At 41.0% G+C, this 22646-nt stretch overlaps 1 protein-coding gene across 5 annotated transcripts in view; it reads left to right on the top strand.

Moving 5' to 3' along the window:
- ITPR2 (inositol 1,4,5-trisphosphate receptor type 2) overlaps positions 1-22646 on the top strand; it is a 222855-nt gene that overhangs the window by 63077 nt on the left and 137132 nt on the right. For all 5 annotated transcript variants that reach the window (XM_017745784.1, XM_017745783.1, XM_017745782.1 and 2 more), the window contains 9 exons: positions 5134-5327; positions 7639-7771; positions 8659-8716; positions 10252-10417; positions 12341-12514; positions 17568-17657; positions 17814-17939; positions 19008-19130; positions 20603-20803. In XM_017745784.1, the coding sequence (XP_017601273.1) occupies positions 5134-5327; positions 7639-7771; positions 8659-8716; positions 10252-10417; positions 12341-12514; positions 17568-17657; positions 17814-17939; positions 19008-19130; positions 20603-20803 (1265 nt within the window). The remainder of the gene's footprint in view (positions 1-5133; positions 5328-7638; positions 7772-8658; positions 8717-10251; positions 10418-12340; positions 12515-17567; positions 17658-17813; positions 17940-19007; positions 19131-20602; positions 20804-22646) is intronic.

Raw genomic sequence — 22646 nt, 5'->3', positions numbered from 1 at the left:
TGATCACTGTAATAAAAAGTAATGAAAAGGAGATGCACAGTTGTCTATTCAAAACATGACAAGCATTCTCTTCTTTCCTCTTCTTTCAGTGTCTGTCAATCTTCAGCGCCTTTAAATTACCACTTGTGCATAGCGAATTCACTCTTCCATTGACTAATCTTGTTGAGACTGTACATTCAATAGGAGACATTTCTAATGGGTCCACTGCTTGTGGCAGGCTTTTGGCATCTGACTTGTCTTGGCAGAGGGAGGAACAGAGAAGAAGGGAAAATTGGAAAAAGATTCAAGGAGATTTCCTTGCGTTCTTTTCCTCTGTTGGTCAGTCACGCCTATGAGCACTTCTGCAGCAGTTTGCTGCTGAGAGAAGTGGTTGGTTGCACACATTAGCACCTCACAACAGTGCAAGGACTGTTCTCTCCCTGCCACGCTTCACAGCCATATATAAATGTTCGTACCTTGACCTCGAAGAAAACAGCCCAAGATGAGGTCAGCAGGTTAAGGGTGGCACTACCATATGGAGGCACAGCTCAGGCTTCTCTTCACTTATCTCTAGCAAAGTGCACATAAAAGTAATCAGTGTTCACATCTACTTGCTCTCTCTCCTGATTTAGCTCAGTTAACTAGCAGAGGCAGTAAGTTAATTTTTCCTTGATCATTGGTATTCAGGAAGCATGTTGGAGATGTGACTAAGATCAGAGCTCCCTTATTTTAGTCATTGTGTGCACATGTACTAAGAACTTAAATCTCTTTTATTGAGCCAGTGTATTTTGTCTTGCATTGTTGCAGGCTTAGCTGACAGAGAGCCAGTCCCTTTTTAAGCCGCAGTAACCTTCCTGCATGCCTTACCTCAGGGAAGCACACCCTTCCCTGCTGGGATAACTGTGCTCAAGCAAGACTGCTGCTGGCCCTTCATGCTTGTGAGGGACAGATTTAAATCTGTGCTTAAAACAGTCCAGGTTTCCAAGGCTGGACAGACAACACTGAGCATCACCAGTGCTGGTTACTGGGGGATCTTTTGGAAGAGAAGTTTCTGCCCACTTCTTATGTACATGAAATACCTCCATGGCTTCTTTCACAAAGTAGAGCAGCTCCTCTCGGTGTTGAGACACATTAGCTGCTTCACTGCCATCCATGAATGTGTTGCTTGACTGCTGTCTGCTCCTTGGAGAGGGTTGCATTTCATCAGCATCCTGCAAAACATAGTTGTTGAAATATCTTTCTTGAAAAGAAATGCTGAATTGCTCCAGTTGCTGCAGCATTTTAACTCTGGGAATGTTCTCCCCAAGCCTGCTCTGAATTAACTGAAAATTATAGTCAGCATCAAGCAGTTGGTTAAAAAGTTTTCCAAGATGACAGCTTGTCTCCCTGCTGTTATTGACAGAAATAATGCAGTATTGAATCACTACCCATTTCAGTTGTAAATACTGAACTGGATTAAGTAGTCTTTTCTCTTACTAAAATCCTTTCCTATGCATTAATGAAATGCTGTTTGAAATGGCAGGGATAATAAGTACCACCTTAATTCTCCTTCACTTTCCTGCCTCTATCTTTTGAGATCAGTTGCATGAAGGTCAATAGTGAAGGAATGTGTGGACAGAGGGTTTATCCTTATTTTACTGATGGTGTTGGGAAGCAGGTTCATAGCTGCCTCTCACTGGTTTGTGTCACCTTTGACCACTGGTGTTCTGTGGGTAACAGGAAAGGACAGCAGTCACCTCATTTCTTTTTATTTCTTAGATGCTTTTCTAGGCTCCAGTATCACATTAGCCGAGTGCCTCACAGTCCTTGCTATTTCAGACCTCTCACTGTCCTTCCTAGAGGTGGAAAACGTGATCTACTCATTTATGGAGGTCATCCTGAAATGCAGAGACAGTGAGTAATCCCTTTTCCACAGAAGGAGTTGAATCCCATCCCCTGCCATGCCTGTGCAGTGCCCCAGTAATAGCAGAGAAATAAGCAAGATATGGTCTAGGCAAAATCCCAGCTTTCTTTCTCCAAGAACATGAGGTCCACCCAAGATGTTGTCTGATCTCTTGTCCAAAAGACAGTAACTAACTTTTTTGTTAGCTTTACACCAGGTAGACTTCAGTTTTGAAGGGTGTACAGGAATTTTTCAAGATGAAGTGGAATTCTTCTGCCTCATTTGGGACAAACTGCAGTTGTATCTTGTTTTTGAGAAGAATATCTTCTGGACTTGTCTTAGACCTAAGTGGTTTCCTTATCATTAACCCCAATGACTGAAGCTGTTTTTTAAAGAATTCCCGAGCTTTCCAAATGCCCTCTATTTATACTTCCCTCTGCACAACTGAGCAAAAGGGATTTTGAAATGATGTTGTGAGAGATGATGATAACTTCTCAAATGAGATGTATGGCAGGGGTATTACAGGCCATGATGCAGCTGCCCAAGCTACAGGTCTTGTTGAAGGCTTATCTGTCAGCATTAAGGACAGAGTGAAATGGATGATGTCATTTATTTCATGGTTTGAAGATGAAGATGCAAAATGTTGGTTTTACTGAAGGTGCTTTCAGGGTTTGAAGGTCCTCCATGTAGTACTGTAGCTTTGCACAGGTGCACTGAGTGGTGGTCAATGCAAATACTTGTTTAACACACTGTTATGATCCAGTTTTAATGTTCTTAGAAATTCCTCTGCCTGAATTAAGGTGCAAACGAGACCATATGCTAGTGACCATAGTAAGGTTTTATTTGGTGGTAAATATGAGAGAGAGAGAGAGAGAGAGAAAGAAAGAAGTAGAAAATAGGTGGGGGGGACAGAAAGAGTGACAGGGACAGAATAAGGAAATTATCACCACTCCGTGCATCCCAACGATGTTTGTTGATCCTCTCCAGCTGGTCTCTTGGTGGTGAAGGTCCCCCAGAAGGCACAGAGTCCCATGGGTGTACATGCTCAGGCTGGGTGGGCATGTCGGCCATGTCCCCCTGGGGTGGGGTCAGTCTCTCACTGCAGACTCTGGGTCTCTTGCACCACGTGCAGCCCTGTGGGGCTGAGCCTCTCACGGGAAAGTCCCGTGGATGTGGCCTGTGGGGTTGGGGGTTCCACAGTGGGGCCAGTTTGTGTAATTGGAGGATGGGTGCTCACGGCCCCGCACCAGAGGTTGCACCATGCACCCAAAACCTCCTCCTCCCCCCTCGGCTGGGGGCAGTCTGTGTAAACCTGGCTTCTGTGAGCTGTGCTCTCACCCCTCACCCCAAACTCAGCTGGGGATAGTTGCAGCTGGTGGCTTTGGCCTTTTGTTGGATGCATACCTTTCCCTCAGCCTGAAATAATTAAACAATGCATTTCCCTTTATCTAATCAACAGTTTGACTTTCAGTTCAAAGTCCCACTCTTCAGGGAGGCTTTTTTGGTTGTAGCTTCTTTATAATGAGCAAAGCTTTGTATCAATGTTTGGGGCATGAACTATTTCAGTCTCTGACACACACTGGGAGAAAGAGGTTGGGGAGTGGGAGATATCCATCCTATGTTATTCCCTGTGTTATTTTACTTGATTTGAAAGGAAAACACACCATTTTCATTTTGTGTCATGAAGGGTATTTCTGATGATTTTATTTGCTTTATGCCTGTGTAAGCAGCTAGAACTTCCTGTGCCTGCCTAATGTGAGGAACCAGCCTGTAGTTTGACTTCTAGGTTTTTTTCCCTAACTCATGCAAAGTCAGAAGTACATTTTTTCCCCTCTCTTTTGTAGGGACTTGAAGTATTATTTTCAAAAGACTGATTCAGAGTGATTGCACACCAGACCAGATGCAGAATGGGACCTCAAACCTGACACTAATCTGCCTCATTCACTTTGAAAAAGTGAACTCTTTGTGTGTTTCCCTTTTAAAGTCAGGGCTGAAGGCATCCTCTTTTTCCCTACACGCAGTAGTTGAGCTATATAGATTGAAGAAAGAAGGGAATAAGAGGAGGATTTTGCCAACAAAATAAAATCCAGCCTTGGCTTTTTACAGCAGATTATCTGGGAAGAGGGTCTCTTCAGTGTGAAAGCTTGGCCATGGCATGGTGATTAAAGTGTACTAAGGAACAAATAAGAACTATTCAGGCTTCTCTCAGCAAAGATACATTTCCTTCAGTCTTTTCTTCGCCCTTAGCATAGACTAGGTTTTGACACTCTTCCTGTGAAGAGATGCTGTCATTCCTTTCCTTTCCTCCATTCATTCCTATCTGTGCTTTGCAAGAAAGGAAACTAATTCATGTAGGTAGGTAGCACGATATTCTCATGCTTTCTTGTCCCCACCCTTGCAAGGAAGTTACTGATTCACTGAGATGCTTTTCCCATCAAAATTCACCGTAAAGACCAGTATAATCTGTGGGAACAGATGGTATTTCTTGGTAGATTTTACAGTGATAGGTACCATTGCAACCAGACTGGACAAAGGTTTCATCACGTAAGTGTAAAATCATTTTTTCACTCATGAATAACTTACAAAGGACACTGTGATTACAGATACCTGTTTGACCTTCAGGACAGCCTTCAAGCCTGGCATTCTCCTGGGACTTTTTTTTGAAGGGGGATGGTTGGCTGGTAGTGTCAGTTGGGTTTGGGTTGTGGCCTGTCATTTGAACCACACAGAGAGACTGATCAGACTGACATAGCCTCATCTCTTTACTCTCTTTCAATGTGTCTGCAAATTGCAGCAATAGATGGTATTAATAAAATACCAATAAACATAGTCAGGTAATGGAATTGCTTGCCTAGGGATGCTCTGTAATACTGGATATGCAACACTCAGTTTGCAAATATTCTTAAAAACAGGTTAAACAAACCTCTTTAAGAAATTGTCTTAGATGTGGATAATACACCTTCAGGCAAAGGAATGGTTGAGATTTCTTTAGCTCTACTTTTTGTCATTTGTTGAGCATGTTAACAAATGGAAATGTCTTGGCATATTTACCATCTATTGACCTGTAAGAAGTGATACCTTGGAAAATCAGCGTAGAAAGTTTCTGCCTAATTGGGTAATTTGCATGAATTCAGGAACTGAGGGCTTCTTTTTCAATATGCCTCTTGAGACTGGAAAGGGGTTTGACAACATGGGGGGGTGTGTGTGACATCTAGCTTTGTAAACGTGCTTTATTCCTAGCAAATATGTCTGTGTTTTTGTTTAATGCACAGGGAACAACGTCATGAGGACCATCCATGGGGTAGGAGAGATGATGACTCAAATGGTGCTGAGCAGAGGGTCTGTATTTCCCATCAGTACCCCTGACATCCAGCCAAGCATTCACCCAAGCAAGCAAGCCAGCACTGCAGACAGTGAAGATGTGATCGTAATGGACACCAAATTGAAAATCATTGAGATTTTGCAGGTAGTAATGAGGGGTGAAATATTACACAGCAGTCATTTCACGGTTCTTTATTCACCCAGTGGCCAGTTCTGTTACCTGCATTCTTACTATTCACTGGGCTGCTCATTGTAGAAATAACTCTTTGATATGAGGAAGGGTGCTCCTCTGTGTGAACAGCTGTACAGTTGTGGTCCTCACCCCGTTGTAGCAACTTCACTTTTGAAGGAATGGGATGCTGCAGAAACTTTCTCAGTGTAACTGTGCAAGGACAGAACTTGTCCTCTAATCTGCCTCACTAATGTTTCCTGAAGACAGCATGTCTCTTTCCAGTTTCTTTCACACTCATTTTACACTGGAGTGGTTGCTTGATTTAAGCATTTGATCCCTCTGTTGCAGTAGTTGGATGAAGGGCAGAATTGGCCCTGGCCCCACTGAAGTTGTGTGAGGCTGTGCACTTTCGAGGCGCATTTAATGCATTTCAGATTTCCACTGTTGGGCTGAGAACAGTCTGTGGGCTGCTGTGGTTTTCTCCCAGCTGACCTGACAAGCTGTGTGACAGCAGCCTGCCTCCTGAGATGCAGTTTTCACTTTGTGCTGTTAATGAAGTGGCACACGTTTGCTCTGTATCGAATCCCAGATTCTGCAGTGCTTAGGCCCTGAAGGAATGTTTCAGTGTTTTCTATAAATTCTCTGGATTTGTTGGTACCAATGTCACTTTTGAAGGATTCCATTTGTTCTGACTACTCATAAATGATTTAGATGACTCTAATTACTTGTCATCTGAAAGGCTATCAATTGTCAGAATATACTCAATACGGCATTCTTTGGTTCCAGGCCTCCTTTAGTTTAAAACTTACAGTGAAAGACAAAGTGTGATGAAGTTATATGACCTAAATAACACCATTCATGTGTATTGCTTCTCATTTTCATTTGTTTTTATGCCTGAATTTCTCTCCATACTGCCCTGCTTTACTGGTTGATGCCTAGGAGGATGATTCCAGGACCTTGTCCTGTGCATTCCCTGAGGGAATCACATTTTGTCTCATCTTTCCTTTTTCACAGCACATTCAGTGCAAGAGCACTCAGGATTGAAGAACACTAAATCCTAATTTCTTACTTAATCTGTGGTTTGTTAATTAAGGATTAGTCACATGGTCAGATTACTTCAGATAAGCAAGTTGTCATATACTGGGTGAATCGCAGTAAATGTGCATGTATATGATCCTAGCCCACAAGAAATAGAAAATAATTCAGTTTCATTTAAAATGCAATGAAGAAGGCTTAAATTAAATCATATTACCTTTCATTACTGTGTTATTAGTCTCAAAGGCGAGTAAGAATATTTTAGATTTATTGTACTAACATGCATAGCAAGTACAATGGTGATTAAAGCTATTCTATTCTCTGAAATATTTTGGTTGATAGTAATTTAATTCTCAACATATCCTATTGCTTTAAGTAAAGACTTTTTAACTTATGATTTCTATTCTGCCCTCAGGCAGAATTAAACAGATGGTCTGATAGACTTAGTCAACTGTACATGGACTTGGGAAATTTTTATTTTTAAAAATCTTGCTTGTACAATTCTGGGGTAACTTAATCATGGAACCAAAATAGACAAATCCTATTACAGTGGGTCTGGGAAGCGTGTTTGGCTTTAGCTGTAGATCAAAGAAACAGGTTGCCACCATTTGCTAAGTCACCTTTCAGATCACCTGTCACCTCAGCCTTGGAAACTCAGCATATGTCTTTCATCCCCACTGGTTGTAAAATATGTTAAATGATCTTAAAGGTGTTTGATTATGTGCTTGCATTTCCTGTGGGTAAGAAGCATCCATGTGTATAAGTGTCAGCCCATAATTTGATACTAATGCTTCCAGTCTAGTTATTTTCCTCACTATTCCAATATAAAAGCAGCACTTCCAGCTCTGAATTAGGATTTTTCCTGTATGAGTTTCCAGTTTCACAGCTGAGGAACAAAAGGGCATTTGTCAGACATCTGAGAGGGTGAGCCTTGAGCCTGTTGTGCCTTGCTATCTATCCCACTCCACTCCTTGCCTTCTTGGGCCATTGGAAGTCCAGCTGTAATGTGAAATAGTTGGTGCCTGCATGGGTTTGAAGGTTCTGATCTGGCTCTCAGGCAGTGAGGACAAGGCAGCGTGTTGGAGCCCCTGGACACAACCAGTGGTACTCAGCAATCCACAGGGCAGAGTTCAACATGTCTCAGTATGGGCAGGGTAAAGAAAGAAATCACAGAAAACTGGTGAATGTAGTGGATTGTTTTTTCATAGTGGACTTTAATAAATTTACTTCACTGTTTTTTTCCTTGTAGTTTATTCTCAGTGTTAGACTGGACTACAGAATATCCTACATGCTGTCTATCTATAAGAGAGAGTTTGGGGAAAACACTGAAAACGTTGATTGCTCTACATCATCCCCACCTGACACACCAGGGACTGCCTCAGGTAAACCTTGCTACTTCCTTTCAATGAAAAGTAATTCTGGGTAGGCAACTGCGAACACTGAGCTTAACTGCAGCACAGAGACACAGGCTGCTGCAAGTTGAAAAGCATGTGAAAAAATAAAAATCTTAAGGAATTCCACAGATATTTTTTTTGCTGGCCTGTCCTCCTCTAACAAAAAAGTGATTCCTTTTTCCCCACTATGATATTTTGTTCTTTTATGTGTGCTCTTCCCAAAATACTGCAAATGGAGAATGGGGATGGATAAGAACAGGTTTAAGTGAGGTGAATGGGGTACAGGAATGATTTGGTTTTCCAGGGAGTCTTCCCACGCACACAGAAGTGCTCAAAAGGTTTGTGTGAACGCCTGCAAGTAGGGGAGAATTGCTCTAGTTGGAGATGGGCACATGTATAATACAGGGGTACTAAAGTCTTAAGTAATAAGTTATATTAAAGCCATTCTAAAGCAAAATGATGGTGTGGGAAGTGGTTTATGGTAAATATTCTAAAGTTCATGTATATGCTTTATTGGGGTTGGCTCATGTAACAAAAAAATGTAAAAGTTTGATAATCTGTGTCATTTGTGGGTCACTGCTGGTGGCTAGTACAGCTCCTAGCACTTTGTGGCTTTGGTTCATCACTACAGTTCTCTTCCTCAGGAATAGTAATACACAATTTAACTCTGCCCCATATCCTGTTTGTTCTCTGCTACTCTTGCAGAAAGCAAGTTTTGCGTAGTTGGGGAATGACTAGGTAGACCTTTACTTGATACCATCTGCTCTAAAGAGGAACAGAATTCCATTTTGCTATGCAGATTAAATGATGATCACTGGCTTCCTTTTTTTTTTTTTTTTTTTTTTTTTTAATTTTTTCTTCTGATTTTTTTACAGCAATTGTTCCTGACATAGATGAAATTGCAGCTCAGGCTGAAACCATGTTTGCTGGCAGGTATATTCTCTGAAGATTCACCTCTATGTATATTTATATATCTTTTTGTTAACCTATATATTTCTCATGGACTATCTCTGTTTATTCTGGGCTTATTTGCATAGCCCTTTCTCTTCCTTTGCCTGCTTGTTATTTCATAAGCTGTACTTGAACAGAAATGTGCCAGGAAAGGCCTGGATTTCAATCAGGCAAACAGCCCAGCTGGCCTGGATGGCTGTGGGATTGGCAATGACCACCCTCTTAGTTGTAAGAGAGTTGGTAGAAAGTTTTTATCATGTTCCCAAAGGCAGCTGGGGAATGGTGTACAGATGTATTAGGCTAATTTTCTGTTTATCTTATAATGCCTCACATGGGTGCTAAAAAAAGACTCTTTTTCTGGTGTACTTTATGGCCACAGCCCCAAATTTCCCGGATCAGCAGCTTGCTGTTGACCCCCAGTATTTTTCATAGACCACACGACCTGTTGCCATTGCTCTTGGTGTTCAAACTCACTGGGAAAACTGTGTCAACAGTAATCTCTCCTGTGACTCCTCAGTTCGGGAGTGGACCACTTGCCATGATCTCCTGGACCACCAGAGGCCTGTAGATGACAAGTTATGCTTGCAGAGTTTAGGAAGGGATTTCAGCTACGCTGTGAACAGATAAAAAAAAAACTTATGGAAAACACTCACACTGGAGAGTTATTACCATTATCACTATATTGGTTTAATTTTATGGGTATAATTATAATTATACCAGTAAAAATTAATTCCATTTAGACAAGGCCGTAGACTTAAAAGTTTTTCTTGGAGCTGAGGAGAAGGATCTGCAATGTGGGCACTGTGATCTTTCCTCTCTCAGTCCCTCATGCATTCTCAGTCTTTACCAGCACAAGTAATGCCTCCAGGCCCCTCCTGAACTCCCATAATGTAAAACAACACACAGCCCTTGGCATCCGCATCTTTAAAATGAACAGAGAGACCGAATGGTTTCTTGGAAACATTATTTCTGCTTTGATATGTTAAGTGAAATCTCCTTTCTGTGGTTCCACATTATGAATATGATTCCAGAAATATGGTGCTTTTGGCAATTCTTGCTATTTTTGATCATATTTTTTCTTAAGCAAAATTTTAATAGCAGCTGAAAAGGGAAGGAGTGAAAAGGAAAGGGTCAAATTAATCTCTGATGAAATGCAGTTTACTTCATTTAATTTGGATTGGGGATGAGTCTGGCTCAACTTATCCATGACATAAGTGAATGCTTTTGCACTATAGATTTTAATCACAATGTTTGACACATTTCGTAGATACTTACTTCTGCTCCACAGTGTCCATTCTGGTACCAGATTGCTGCAACAGCACGTAACTGTAGGAGAGAAGTCCTTATAAAATACATTGAAGTCATATTTATAATTTCCTTCCTGCAGCGTATTTGATTTGGTTTTAAGAGCTCTGTCAAGTGAAGATTGTGTGTAGAGGCATGTTTATCTCAAAAGCTTTTATTTTTTCTTATTTACTTGACTCTATTTGGTCCTTTTCCCACCATTTCTGTTGCAGAAAGGAGAAGAATGCAGTTCAGCTTGATGATGAAGGGGGCAGAACTTTTTTACGCGTCCTCATTCACCTCATCATGCACGACTACCCCCCGTTGCTCTCAGGGGCTCTGCACCTCCTATTCAAGCACTTCAGCCAGAGAGCAGAAGTTCTGCAAGCATTCAAACAGGTATGGATGGACTGGGTGTTATCCCAGGAAACTGAATGCAGCGAGCCTGTCCAAAGGCTGCTCTGCTACTTAAATTGCCGTTTGTTGCACGACTGTGTACTTTCCATAGAGGCCCAGTATCAGCAGACTTCTTTGGCCATATGTGCTGGTGTATATTATAGTTCTGTGCCCCCAGAAATGGTTATTTCTGGCACTGCATCCATTAGGGAAAACGTAGGTCCATGGTGAGCCTCTCCCAGTGATCCCTCAGGGACAGAACCAGGGCCTCATGTTTGGCCAGCAGTCTCCCCGTGTCAACAGTGAGACTTCCCTGTCTTCAGGGCCACTTAGGCCGGGTATTGTTATTTTGTTATTCACCTGGTGCTTCTAATTCTAATTCAGGTGTGTTTGCATGGGGCTCCCCTTCCTGATGCAGCTATGCCCAAATAGCAGGAAGGCAGGGATAGAGCCAAACCTGTTTTCAGCTTTTATTCTTTCCCTCTGGTGCACGTGCAGGCTCCATGTGTCCGTGGATTAGGATGGGGAGATCTGATGTCATGGGGCTGCATGACAGAGACGCCTCTGTTACGTAACCCTTTATAACATATGTTGATAAGACCATCTGATGCTTATTTCAGGAGCTTGGTAGCGTGTTGTCTCATCGTTATGTAAGATGGGGAGGTTTCTCTCCTGCGCAAACAGATCAATGATAAAGACCTGAAAAGCTTTTGTTTAATGTTTTTGTTGTGCAGCATAATGGCCTCCCACCAGGTATTTAAAGTTAGGCTGTGCTGGTTAGTTGAATAAATAGCTGTTATTCCCAGGTAAGCAAGGACTGAGTTGCTTAATGTGTTTTTGTGAAGGATGGAAAAGGCTAATTGAGAAATAAACAAAAAAGACTGTAGAGCACATGGAATAAGAATGCCTGCAGTTGAGTAGCATTCATAAATTCTGTAAAATAACAAGGTTTTGCCAAGCCAAGAGAGATGATTATGGTGAAAACTTCATATTACAAAATAGTGAATATTTGCGCGGATGTGATGTGGTTTTAAAAAGAACATCCATATCAGTGTTGTCAGTGACCTTAATCTTTTACATGAGTATGATTTCTTAATAGTGTTTATTAATTTACTGTAAAACTGTTAGTTTTTTGGAATATTATCGTCATTAATAATCTTGGGAGAACAGAGAGTGTTACAAAGAAAGAAAATGTGTAGGTCATGCTAAATCAAGAACTACACATAACAGTGAAAAAAACCCAGATAATTTGAGCAGTACAGAAAAAGGAAAAAATGAGATTAATCTTAATAAGTGGCAACCACTCAGATAGTGAGAAATTCAATGAACCTGAAAGTCAGTCTGTCAGCTATATTCAGAGAAATTTTTCTAAGCTGGCCTAACAGTACTAAAGTCTGTTATTTTTCAATATTTGACTATGGTGGTGTAGGAGATGATTAAAATTGCTGGCCATTCTGACTTTTCTTTGGATGCCCTGATCCCTTGTCATACCATCCTTTTTTTTTCTTTTTCTTCTGAAGTACAGTGCTGAAGCATTAGCTGTTTCTAACTATTGCTTTAATAATGTGTAACTGTATTGATTTAATACCATGAGCATCATAATCAGTGCATCAGAGCTCACTGCACAGAACTCAAAAGCCTGTAAATCTCCTGTGCTGAAAATGTTTTGCAGTGTATTCAAGAAGGTGAGAGGATGTTGTGAAAGATGTAACTATCCTGTTTTGGGCAACTACGGCCTCTGGCTCTGTTGAAGGTTTTTGATGAATGGGGGCTAAAAGCCTGTGTGTGCCATGTTTCAATTGCATAGGGAAGGTTGCACAAAGCACCTGGAAAGAGAGGCTTAGAATGGGAACTGTCAAGAAAATTGCCCAGCCATAAGTGCTGGTGCTACTGCTGTGATAGCTTTACAATTTTCTCCATTTCCAGGTTCAGTTGCTGGTGTCCAATCAAGATGTGGATAACTACAAGCAAATCAAGGCTGATCTTGATCAGCTACGTCTGACGGTAGAAAAATCTGAACTGTGGGTTGAGAAGAGCAGCAATTATGAGAGTGGAGAGGTGGGCGACAGTCAAACCAAAGGGGGAGAAGAGCCAATGGAGGTGGGTTTAAAGCCTTTGCTGTCAGAATTGTTTCAATATTGGTAGGTAGTTTAATGAACAGCTGCAAAATCATGGTCTGGTTGAGCAAAGTGGCAAAGCGAGAATGTGAAGTATTCTGGCTGAGCTTCAGGAACTGACAGGAAAGGAAATAACACCTCTGTTATCAATGGGTTCAATATTCTCTGCTGCTGCTTTCAGTAACTGCATTCTTATGTCACAGAGCTGCCTTCCTTTCTGGGTGCAAGCCACAGTGTGCAGCAGCACTGTGGGAATAATCTGGGAGTTTTGTGCTGGCAGTTGGGTTGACTTGCTGGAAGAAAAGAGTAGACAGTGTCCTGCAACAAAGGGAGAGGAGCACAATCAAACCTATGTTTTCAAACATCACAAGTAATTCCACTCTTCACCAAACATGAAATTGACCTGAGAATGTTGAGATTTTGTAGGTGAACTTATGTCTTAGTTTCTTTGGCCCTTGTCATACCACTTTCTCAGGATATACTCTGATAGTGAAGCTGTGATTGAGGTTTGTGGCATAAAAGTAGATAGAGTAGGCTTTCCCACCAATATTTATTCCCACTTTCCCATTTTTATCAGAGGAGGTGAGGAGAGATCAACAACTGCAATTTCTGACACAGCATTTTCCTTGTTCTCTTTCCTGGTGTCAAGAAAGATGGGTAAGGAAGCCACCAGGGAAGTAGAAAGCCAAGCAGAGGTTGTACATTGTGAAGGCCACACATTAGGAAAAAGCTGGAGCCATGGAGAAGAGAGAGGATGCTTGCAAATGTCTGTGACACACACGGGGCCTTTTAGATGGAAAAGCAGATTTTTGGTGGCTTCATGCAGGGGCAAATCCAACAATTCAAGGAAGAATCCCAAATTCTTGCAACAGTGTAGGTCTTACTCTTTCTCTGAACTATCTTAGCTGATGTTCTGACAACACATCTTTAGTGGTGTCAAAACTAGGGAGGAATCTGGAGATGGAGCTTAAGTATGTGGTATTTCCTTCTTTCTTTCCTCAAGCACAGCTCTAGTAGGAAAGACAATGTTCCTTTATGTATTTAATGAACTGAAAAGGTAATGGAGAAATAGAAAACAGGATTGCATCAGGATTACAAAGTTTTTTAGCTGTAATACATTTTTAAAGTGTAATTTATTCCAGTGCGTAGCCCTGATAGCAAGGAAACTCCAGGAAAAGGGGGCAAAACAATGTGTTTGAAACAGAGGCATCTCTCAATGGGATATTTTGAGTGGTTTTTTCCCATGAGGCACCTGTGGGTCTGTATGGCTTAGCAGTGCTTCAGTAGATGCACAATATTATCTCTAGCAGATCAGAGAGATTATTGTATCAGAGCAGTAATACGTAATCTGCTGGTTAGATCATCTGCTGGTAATTCCCTGAGAGCTCTGCCAGGTTACCAAAGCTCAGAATCTTGTCCATCATTTTTTTCCCCTGCTAAATTCTTCTTTAACAGCAAGGAGGTGTTTTTACCTGGCAAATAAGTAATATTAGATAGTCAGTACTCTCTTTGAGGCCTTAAGTCAGATGTAGGGGGTGTGATGTTGAGCATAATCTGCAACATGTGAAGCAGGTGGCTAGTTTAAGCAGATAAAAATCCCATGAGATCCACGCTTCCTTGGAATGGATACTGGGTATTCAGAGCTGGATGAACCTCTAGGTCTTTAGGGAATATGCTTCATTTGCCTGTGTTTAATTTTTCCCAAACAACATTAAAGTGCACACAAGGACTTAAATGATATTCTAGAAAACTCTTACGTTAAGCCCCAGTTTCTGTTGTCACATGAAGCCTGTTGAAAGATCTGCATAAGAGTTTAAAAATATAAATTTTTTTTTTGCCTGAGTCTTCCTGGGTAATTGTTTTCACCTTAGTATCATAACCTGTGGGCCTTTTTTTTCTTCTTTTTTAAAGTCATATGACTTAAATGGATTTGAAATGGACAGAAATGGGATTTGTAGAAAAAAGGCCTTGTTCTTATAAAAGTATCCAGAGTTCTCCACAGGAAAAATGGCAAATCTTACATCCATGCAGAACTGCCTTGATAGGGACTGGAGATCAGAGTTGGAAAGAGTACTTCAAGTTAGGTCAGACATAAATGAGACACCAATAGGGTTAGGAAGAAATGCTGAAGTTGAGCTCACATAAGAGCCCTGCTTGAGAAGGGAAAATCAGATAAAGCCTGTTCACTTGGTTCTCTCTAGGAAGGGTGTTCTGGGTCTGTGTAGCTACCACAGACCATGGAAAGTGTGATTTTTATTGCCTTGTCCCTGGAGGATGCTTTGGTGGTGTAGCACCAGAAACACAGCTCTGAGGCAGAGAAACAGGCTCAGTGAAAGGACTTTAAGATGAAGCTGCAATAGTGGCACTGACAGAGTTCCTCATCTTTGCCATCTGCTGAGAAAGTCCAGCGAGGTTTCAGGTGTTCTAAACTTTCAGCGCCTGTAAGCACCTGGTGTTCCCTTACTTCCTGTCTTTTCTGGTCTGTGGCACCTTGCTTTGGTTCTGGGAATGTTTGAACAAACATCATGTATAGGTTGAGGTTGTGAACTGAGAATTCTGCGTGTCCCTCATTCCCCTGGTAAGGAAATACAGCATATGGAGGGCAAAGCTGTGCCATGGGGACACTGACAAGGGCCTTGCACTGCTGTCCTGCTGGGATGAGGGAGACTATTCAGTGGTGGGGAACTGCTCAGAGTGAGTGCTGGAATCTGGGTCTCCGTGGGGGGCTAGCAAGAAAGGATCTAAGACTGATGCAGAGGGTTATTCCAGGAATTTTATGGAGTGAGGAGGTAGCCTCTTTCAGAAAATAAAATCTCCTAAAGGTAGGGAACTCGGGTGAGAACCTTGCTCACTGAGATCTCTATGCCTGCCTGTCCCCTGTGGAAAAGTGTGACGGAGAATGTCTATCATGGGGCGTAATGAGGCCAGATGTGCAACTGAGTGTCTTGGGGATCCCAGTGGTGTGATTATCTCTTGGTAACTACATCCCTGGCATACTCTTATGGGTTCAATAAACAATTTCTTAGTTTGTTAAGAGAAAGGATAGATTCAGCAGTTTCATACTGATCAGGACTTCCAGGTAAGACATATAGTTCACATGGATTATAAAACTACTTTGATGGAGGAAGAATGCTGATACAACTAACAGGTAAATTAATCTTGGTTAACCCGCAATCCCAGAAGGGAGGAGGGTGGTTAATTATAGCAAAAAGCCTGAAATATCTCCCAAAGTATTGATTCAAACAGCTAGAGAGATGGCAGCCTGCATACTAACAAACCTAAACAAATAAAATCCACTCTTGTTACATAGATCAGCATGGCTGAACAGCAGTGCTGACACTCTTATAAACAGCTTCCATGGCCAAGTGGTGCAGCTGTTCTTACCTCACTGGAAATTAGGACCAGATGGGATTTATAGAACTCCTTAACTTCACCATCAGCTAAGGAAGTTCAGAGAGAGGTTTCAGGACATATAAACATTCAGCTTGGCGTGCACATGTGTGTTTTAGTGTATTTCTCTTTTCTAAAACAGTAGAAAGTTTGAGGACACAATGAAACTCAGAAGTACACCTGTTTCTTCTTTTTTTTAATGCTGTTACACTGGTTTACATCCTTGTGGTCATACTGTGAGTCAGTCTCAAGATCTGCTACAGTTTTTCTTCATGCTTCGTAACTTCAGCATCCAAAGTCCAAGATTTCAATTTTTTTTTGTTTTCCAGTTAAGAGTATTGATTCAAACAGCTAGAGAGATGGCAGCCTGCATACTAACAAACCTAAACAAATAAAATCCACTCTTGTTACATAGATCAGCATGGCTGAACAGCAGTGCTGACACTCTTATAAACAGCTTCCATGGCCAAGTGGTGCAGCTGTTCTTACCTCACTGGAAATTAGGACCAGATGGGATTTATAGAACTCCTTAACTTCACCATCAGCTAAGGAAGTTCAGAGAGAGGTTTCAGGACATATAAACATTCAGCTTGGCGTGCACATGTGTGTTTTAGTGTATTTCTCTTTTCTAAAACAGTAGAAAGTTTGAGGACACAATGAAACTCAGAAGTACACCTGTTTCTTCTTTTTTTTAATGCTGTTACACTGGTTTACATCCTTGTGGTCATACTGTGAGTCAGTCTCAAGATCTGCTACAGTTTTTTCTTCATGCTTCGTAACTTCAGCATCCAAAGTCCAATATTTCAATTTTTTTTTGTTTCCAGTTAAGAAAGTCTTACCACAGCTGACAGCAGAAAAGCCCCCAACACTGCCAGTATTCTTAGTGGCAGTATTTGTGTACATGTTCTCCCTTGTTTTGATTGAGAGATATGCATGGAAAGGTGCGTGGGTGTTGGCAGTTCCTTGCTGACTTGATTTCTCTTATTTATCATACCCAGCTGGGGCTTTCCAGGAGCCAGGGCCCAGAGCATACGGCGTCATGACTTGATGCTGCAGTTTAACATATGGTTCCTATTTGTTTTCAAATCTTTTCCTGCATCATCCAGAGATAGAGGCAGAAGCATCCCCTTCGTGGGAGGAACGTCTCTAATTTCCACATGCTACTTGTTCCTGTGCTGTTGAGAACTCCACCCTGCTTAGCTGCAGAGCTTGTCTTAAGCTCTTTCTCCAGACTTTTTAGTGTTCACATACACAGAATTTGTAATCTTTCCAGCTGTATTAACAGATTTTTGGAACGTGTGATCACTACTGAAATACGCTTTTGGTCCATGTTCTCGCAGTATTTAAATTCCTTGGTGTGTCTAGTCTGCAATTTAGGGACATACTTTCGGAATGATCAGAAGCATGAAGACATAGAGGAATTGCCTCAAATAATGTTGGAAATTTGAAACAAAGGAAGGACTTGAATGTAAATCTTTTCACTCACTGGGCCACTGGATAAAGAATAAATGAGTCTTTATTATCTGTGTTATATCAATTCCTTATGAGCTGCTGTAAAACTTTGTCACTTGCTGCTATTAAATGCAATTTGTTTGTGTTGAGGAAATTGCAATAAATCTCCACTTGTCATGTGTTCTTTCTTACAGGAGTCAAATATTTTGAGCCCAATACAGGATGGGACCAAAAAACCGCAGATAGACAGCATTAAAAGCAATAACTACAATATTGTTAAAGAGGTTAGTATAGCTGCCAAGAAACTTGCTTGATGAGTAGATTTAGTAATTATTTTGAAGGAAAGTGTCTTTGTTTGGTTTTGTGCAACATGACTGGTTCTTTTTTTGCTTGCATGCTTATTTATTTGTTTGTTTGTTTGGTTTTTTTTTAATTTATAGATTTTGATTCGACTCAGCAAACTTTGTGTTCAGAATAAAAAATGTCGGAATCAACAGCAGCGTTTACTGAAAAATATGGGCGCCCACTTGGTAGTCTTGGACCTCCTGCAGATCCCCTATGAAAAGGTTATTTTCCTAATTTTAGTGGTAGAGAACATGAACTCAAGGAAGGGAAAGGCCTTGGCAGGCCCAAGAATCAAAAGGAATATTTTTTAAAAGCTGATTTGTCAGCTGTGGTACAAACATGAAATGATGACGTTATTTTCTACCTTAAGAATAGTGAGTTTGGGCTCAGTATAAATATGGCTGCCTGCACAGTTTTATTTAAAATTTAATGTTTACTGCCTTGGGTACCTGGATGTCACAGCACTGTCATGCCTGTACCCATTCCTGAAGCAGGCAAACCTTAGGACTAAAAGCTTTCATGGATCAAATCTCAAATAACTTGTTTCTGTGGTGGATATCTCTAACCTAGTTCCTCTTGCCATTTTTTTCACAAGATAAAGTTATTTGGTACTGATTTGGTGGAATTGAGAATGCAAATGAATGAACTAGATAGGCTTTGAAAGAGCACATTTTCCTAGGTCTTCTAGGAATCACTGAGAGAAGGTAAAACTTCTGCAGGGCTACATTTTCCTGTGTGTTATGTTACAGACACTGGGTTCAGCTGTCGTCAGTAAAATAGTGCTTGTCCATACAGGTGGTTCATCAAATCATACTTAGAATACTCCATGAGAGGAATATAAAATGGGGATGAAACTAGAGATATATTTGTGTGGGAGAACATGTATGAACACATGCACACATAAATCTGTTTCTGTACGTAGCTATAGAAAAGCCAAACCTTTGCCAAGACTTAAAATTAATGCAGAGAGACATTCTTGGTTTGTTTTGTTTTTTATTTAAATCAAGTACCTTAGCACTTTTTTAAACTAGGAAATTATAACCACACATGAAGAAATGTTGCTTTGATTTTGTGCTCCTACCTGTGACTCCCTATGGTCATGTTGATTCAGAGTAAGCTGCTAATGGACTCTGAAGGAAACTACATCAGTTGCTTTTGCCAGAGGGAGAATTCCTGCCCTATAAAGGCTCAGGAGAAGTGGTTTGCTCCTGGCTGAATTGATATTGTGTGGTTTTAACAAGTATGTTTAGGTACAACCAGCTGATTTTGTTTGTCCTTTCTTCCTGCAGAGTGATGAAAAGATGAATGAAGTTATGAATCTAGCCCACACTTTCCTTCAGAATTTCTGTCGAGGAAATCCTCAGAATCAAGTTCTCCTCCACAAAAATCTCAACTTGTTCCTAACTCCAGGGGTAAGTATTTCACTTGAAGTAGAATATGATAATCGGAATTTAATTTGGGTTTGCTGAAACATCCCAGTGCTAAATAAATAATTTCACTAAATTATGCCTCCCCTTCTCTCTCCTCTCTCATTTCCCTTAGTGTTGCTTTTTATGTCATTGGCTTTAATGTTGCCATTTTAAAAGTGGAAAACAAAACCCAAAAACCTGCGGGGTTTACTGGAAGGATCTATGAATATGTGTCACATCATTGTGTTGAACTTGACTCTGATTTTATTCATCCTGACTCACTCAGTGATGGATTGTAAAGTCAAGGCAGAAGACGCTGTGCCTGCTGTGACCTTGCATGACAACAGAATCAGACCCAACTAATCTAAAGTTTGACCTTCTATTAAATCATTGTCTTTACAATACACTTTTTAATCACAATCCCTTTGTATATATTTGTGTGTGTGTTTACAGACATATTCATATAGAATGACACTTGCTCAGTGGATCTACTCAGTAACACATGCTTTTATAAGAAGGAGTTGTGAGTATGAGGATTGCAGACCCTGGCCTGTGCAAATTAGGAACCATTTGTTCCGTTGTTTTTCATTTATGCTCTTTTGTGACATTAGTGAGCAGCTCTTAGCTGACCACAGTGGGAACCAGAGCCTGGATTCCATCACATCCAACACTGACACTTGGGTGCCAAGTGTGGAGCCAGCTTGCCCTTATATTTCTGTTCTTTTGAAGCTGATTTCCTAATCATCCATCCCAGTTACTGTGCTTTTGTGTACATTGTGGAGCAAACTCTATGTGGATTCCTTCCAGATGACCCTAAACAGACATGTATACTGTAGGAGCACACCTGACCCTCAGGAGCCTTTAGTCCAAGGGAGCAACTTGGACCAAAAGCCCCAAGAACGCACAAAGTCTGGGTGCTGTGTCCTCAGCAGCATCCCTTCTTGCTCCAAATCTGTTCCTCTTGTTCCATGCTGCTCACGGATACACAGTGCTAGGCTCCCTCTGGAGTTAATATGGAAAGAGAGATTCTCTTTGAGACTGATCAGGCTGCATGTGCAGGGATTTGCCTGCTGGAAATGCCTCCTCTGTGAGCCCCAGAGAGAGCCAGAGCAGCTCATCATCTCATTTGGTGGCCTCATTGCAAAGTTTGGTGCTGAGTGGGACCAGTGTGGTCTCAGGTGTCTCATACTCCAAAGCCCCTGCAGAGTGCTCTAGCAGTGTAGTGTGTATGTGTGTGTGTGTGTTCACCTTCCACGTGGACACAGGTTTGGTTTATGCCCACTTTAGGACTGTTTGTACTCAAAGGGAAATGTGGAGAAATCCCATCAAAACTGGAAGCTGGACCCTGAGATCACTGAAAAGGATTTCTCCAGTTTCCCTTTACCAGTGAGCCTTCCTCTACTTGAGAATCCCGTGCCTCTCTCAATTTCAAAGCAAATCTGCTCTGCTCATGAGGCTGTTTTTGATCTGTTCAGCTCCTGGAAGCTGAGACCATGAGGCACATCTTCATGAATAATTACCTCCTGTGCAACGAGATCAGTGAGAGGGTGGTGCAGCACTTTGTGCACTGCATCGAGACCCACGGCCGGCACGTGGAGTACCTGCGATTCCTGCAGACCATCGTGAAAGCAGATGGCAAATATGTGAAAAAATGCCAGGACATGGTAATGACAGAGGTAAGCAAAGGCTTCACATGTTAATCACTTGTGTATTTTGAGGCTGTTTTTCCTGCTCTTGATACCAATGAGATATAATGGCATCCTCGCTTTAGAATTTTAAGCAGCGTCACAAATAATGAATATTTTAGCAGACGTTTTTGGGAGTTTGATCTAATTTTGTAAGGCCATCTGTATAACTACTAGAAAGAAAACATGAGTGTTAGCATGGTGATACAGAGATGTCTATTTGTAGAGGATGTAGCATGGAAATCTCAGAGTTACATAAACCTTCATTTTCCTGTAATGTAATTTAGGATCATTTTTACCCACTCTTGTGGCACAGGTTTGCCATATAAGAGGCTCTTACCTCTATGGATTTGTCTAAATAGTGTTGTAGACCTTTTTTTTAGCATGTAGCAATTCTAAATTCTAGTTTCTGCCTTTTTTTGTTTTGTTTTATTTCAGAGGATTTCTGTGAGGGTCAGTAGAGCTGCTCTAGCTTTAACTAGCTGGATTCAGAGTCTGACCCAGTAAATTCCACCAAGTGGTTTGTGGACAATCTTTATGCCAATAGATTTCCTAGGAAAATACCTAATTGACTTTCTCTGCAATTAGGATTTGATATATTGTAAGCATGATAAATGAAGTCTTCAACTTGCAGACACTTGTGCATTTAACTGTAATTATGTTAACAGTTCCTTGAGATTAATAAGTGGGTAAAGTTGAATATGGTGAAAAGTCATGGTAGGATTAGAGTCCAAGGAACATTTTTATTTGCTTTACAAAGCGCTTTTTTTTTGGCTTGGTTTGGTTTTTTTAAGAGATGTCTTCACAAAGAAATCAGAGATAAGCTTTAATTTTTTGTGGTATGAATAAAACTAATTCCCACTGAAATTTTATTCCACAGCAACAAGAGGAAAAACTTCTAATTAAGAAAGTAAAGCTCCTGCCTACATGGATAACCTTTAATGAAATTCACCTCAACCTTTTCAATTTGAGTGAAGTATTTTAACATGCAATATCAATTACAAGCCTTTGATTTACATAATTCAAACACTTCTTGTGCCTTTGTGGTTTTAGATTTTTCTGCTTCCACCAAAGGCTCTTGTAGAGGGTTTTTTTTAATCATCAAACAAAATTTTTAGATTTTTCTCAATTGAAATATATTTTGCTATTGACCTATAGTACCACAGAGATAAACTGTCATATTGCATTTTCAAGCTGACTCCATGATGAAAGTAGAGATGAACTTGGATATGGGATTCACATCATAAGTCCTGCAGGAACTTCCTGGGGGGAGGGAGCAACCCTGTTTTGATGAAACAGGGTAACATAATGATCAGTTTTTCAAAAAGTAGGAAATTATAGGTAAGTAATTATGATTTCTTAGAAAAGGATGCTGATTGTGAAACTTGAATGGCACTTGAATGGCAATCCACTCGAAAGGGAACAAATGGTTGGAACTTGCCACAGAGTCGGGACAGTTTCTCTGTAGACAACTGAGATGTACTCTGTGACCTTAAACAAATGATGTAGCTTTTCCTGTGCCGCCAGATGGGGCACATAAACAATTTACCACAAGACGAGATAGAATATGACTGTGCAGCTTGCCTCAGCTCCTCCTGCATTTTCTTTCACCCACAGGAAGTGGGTGAAACTCTGTAGCTTATTCCTGTTTACTGGGAGTGAAGGATAAACCTCGTATTTACACGTTCTAGAAAGTGCATGCAGATGAAGGCATGGCAAGAGAATACTGTCATCAAATACATCGGACATCCCCAGTCTGGCTGATTCCCTTGTTCTCATCTCCTTGGTCTCCATGTCTGCAATGATATTTACCAACCTGAAAGGTTCCTTAGGG

This window comes from Corvus brachyrhynchos, unplaced genomic scaffold (assembly GCF_000691975.1).
Source record: "Corvus brachyrhynchos isolate BGI_N302 unplaced genomic scaffold, ASM69197v1 scaffold209, whole genome shotgun sequence".
Lineage (NCBI taxonomy): Eukaryota > Metazoa > Chordata > Aves > Passeriformes > Corvidae > Corvus > Corvus brachyrhynchos.
This window is presented reverse-complemented; position numbering and strand designations above follow the sequence as displayed.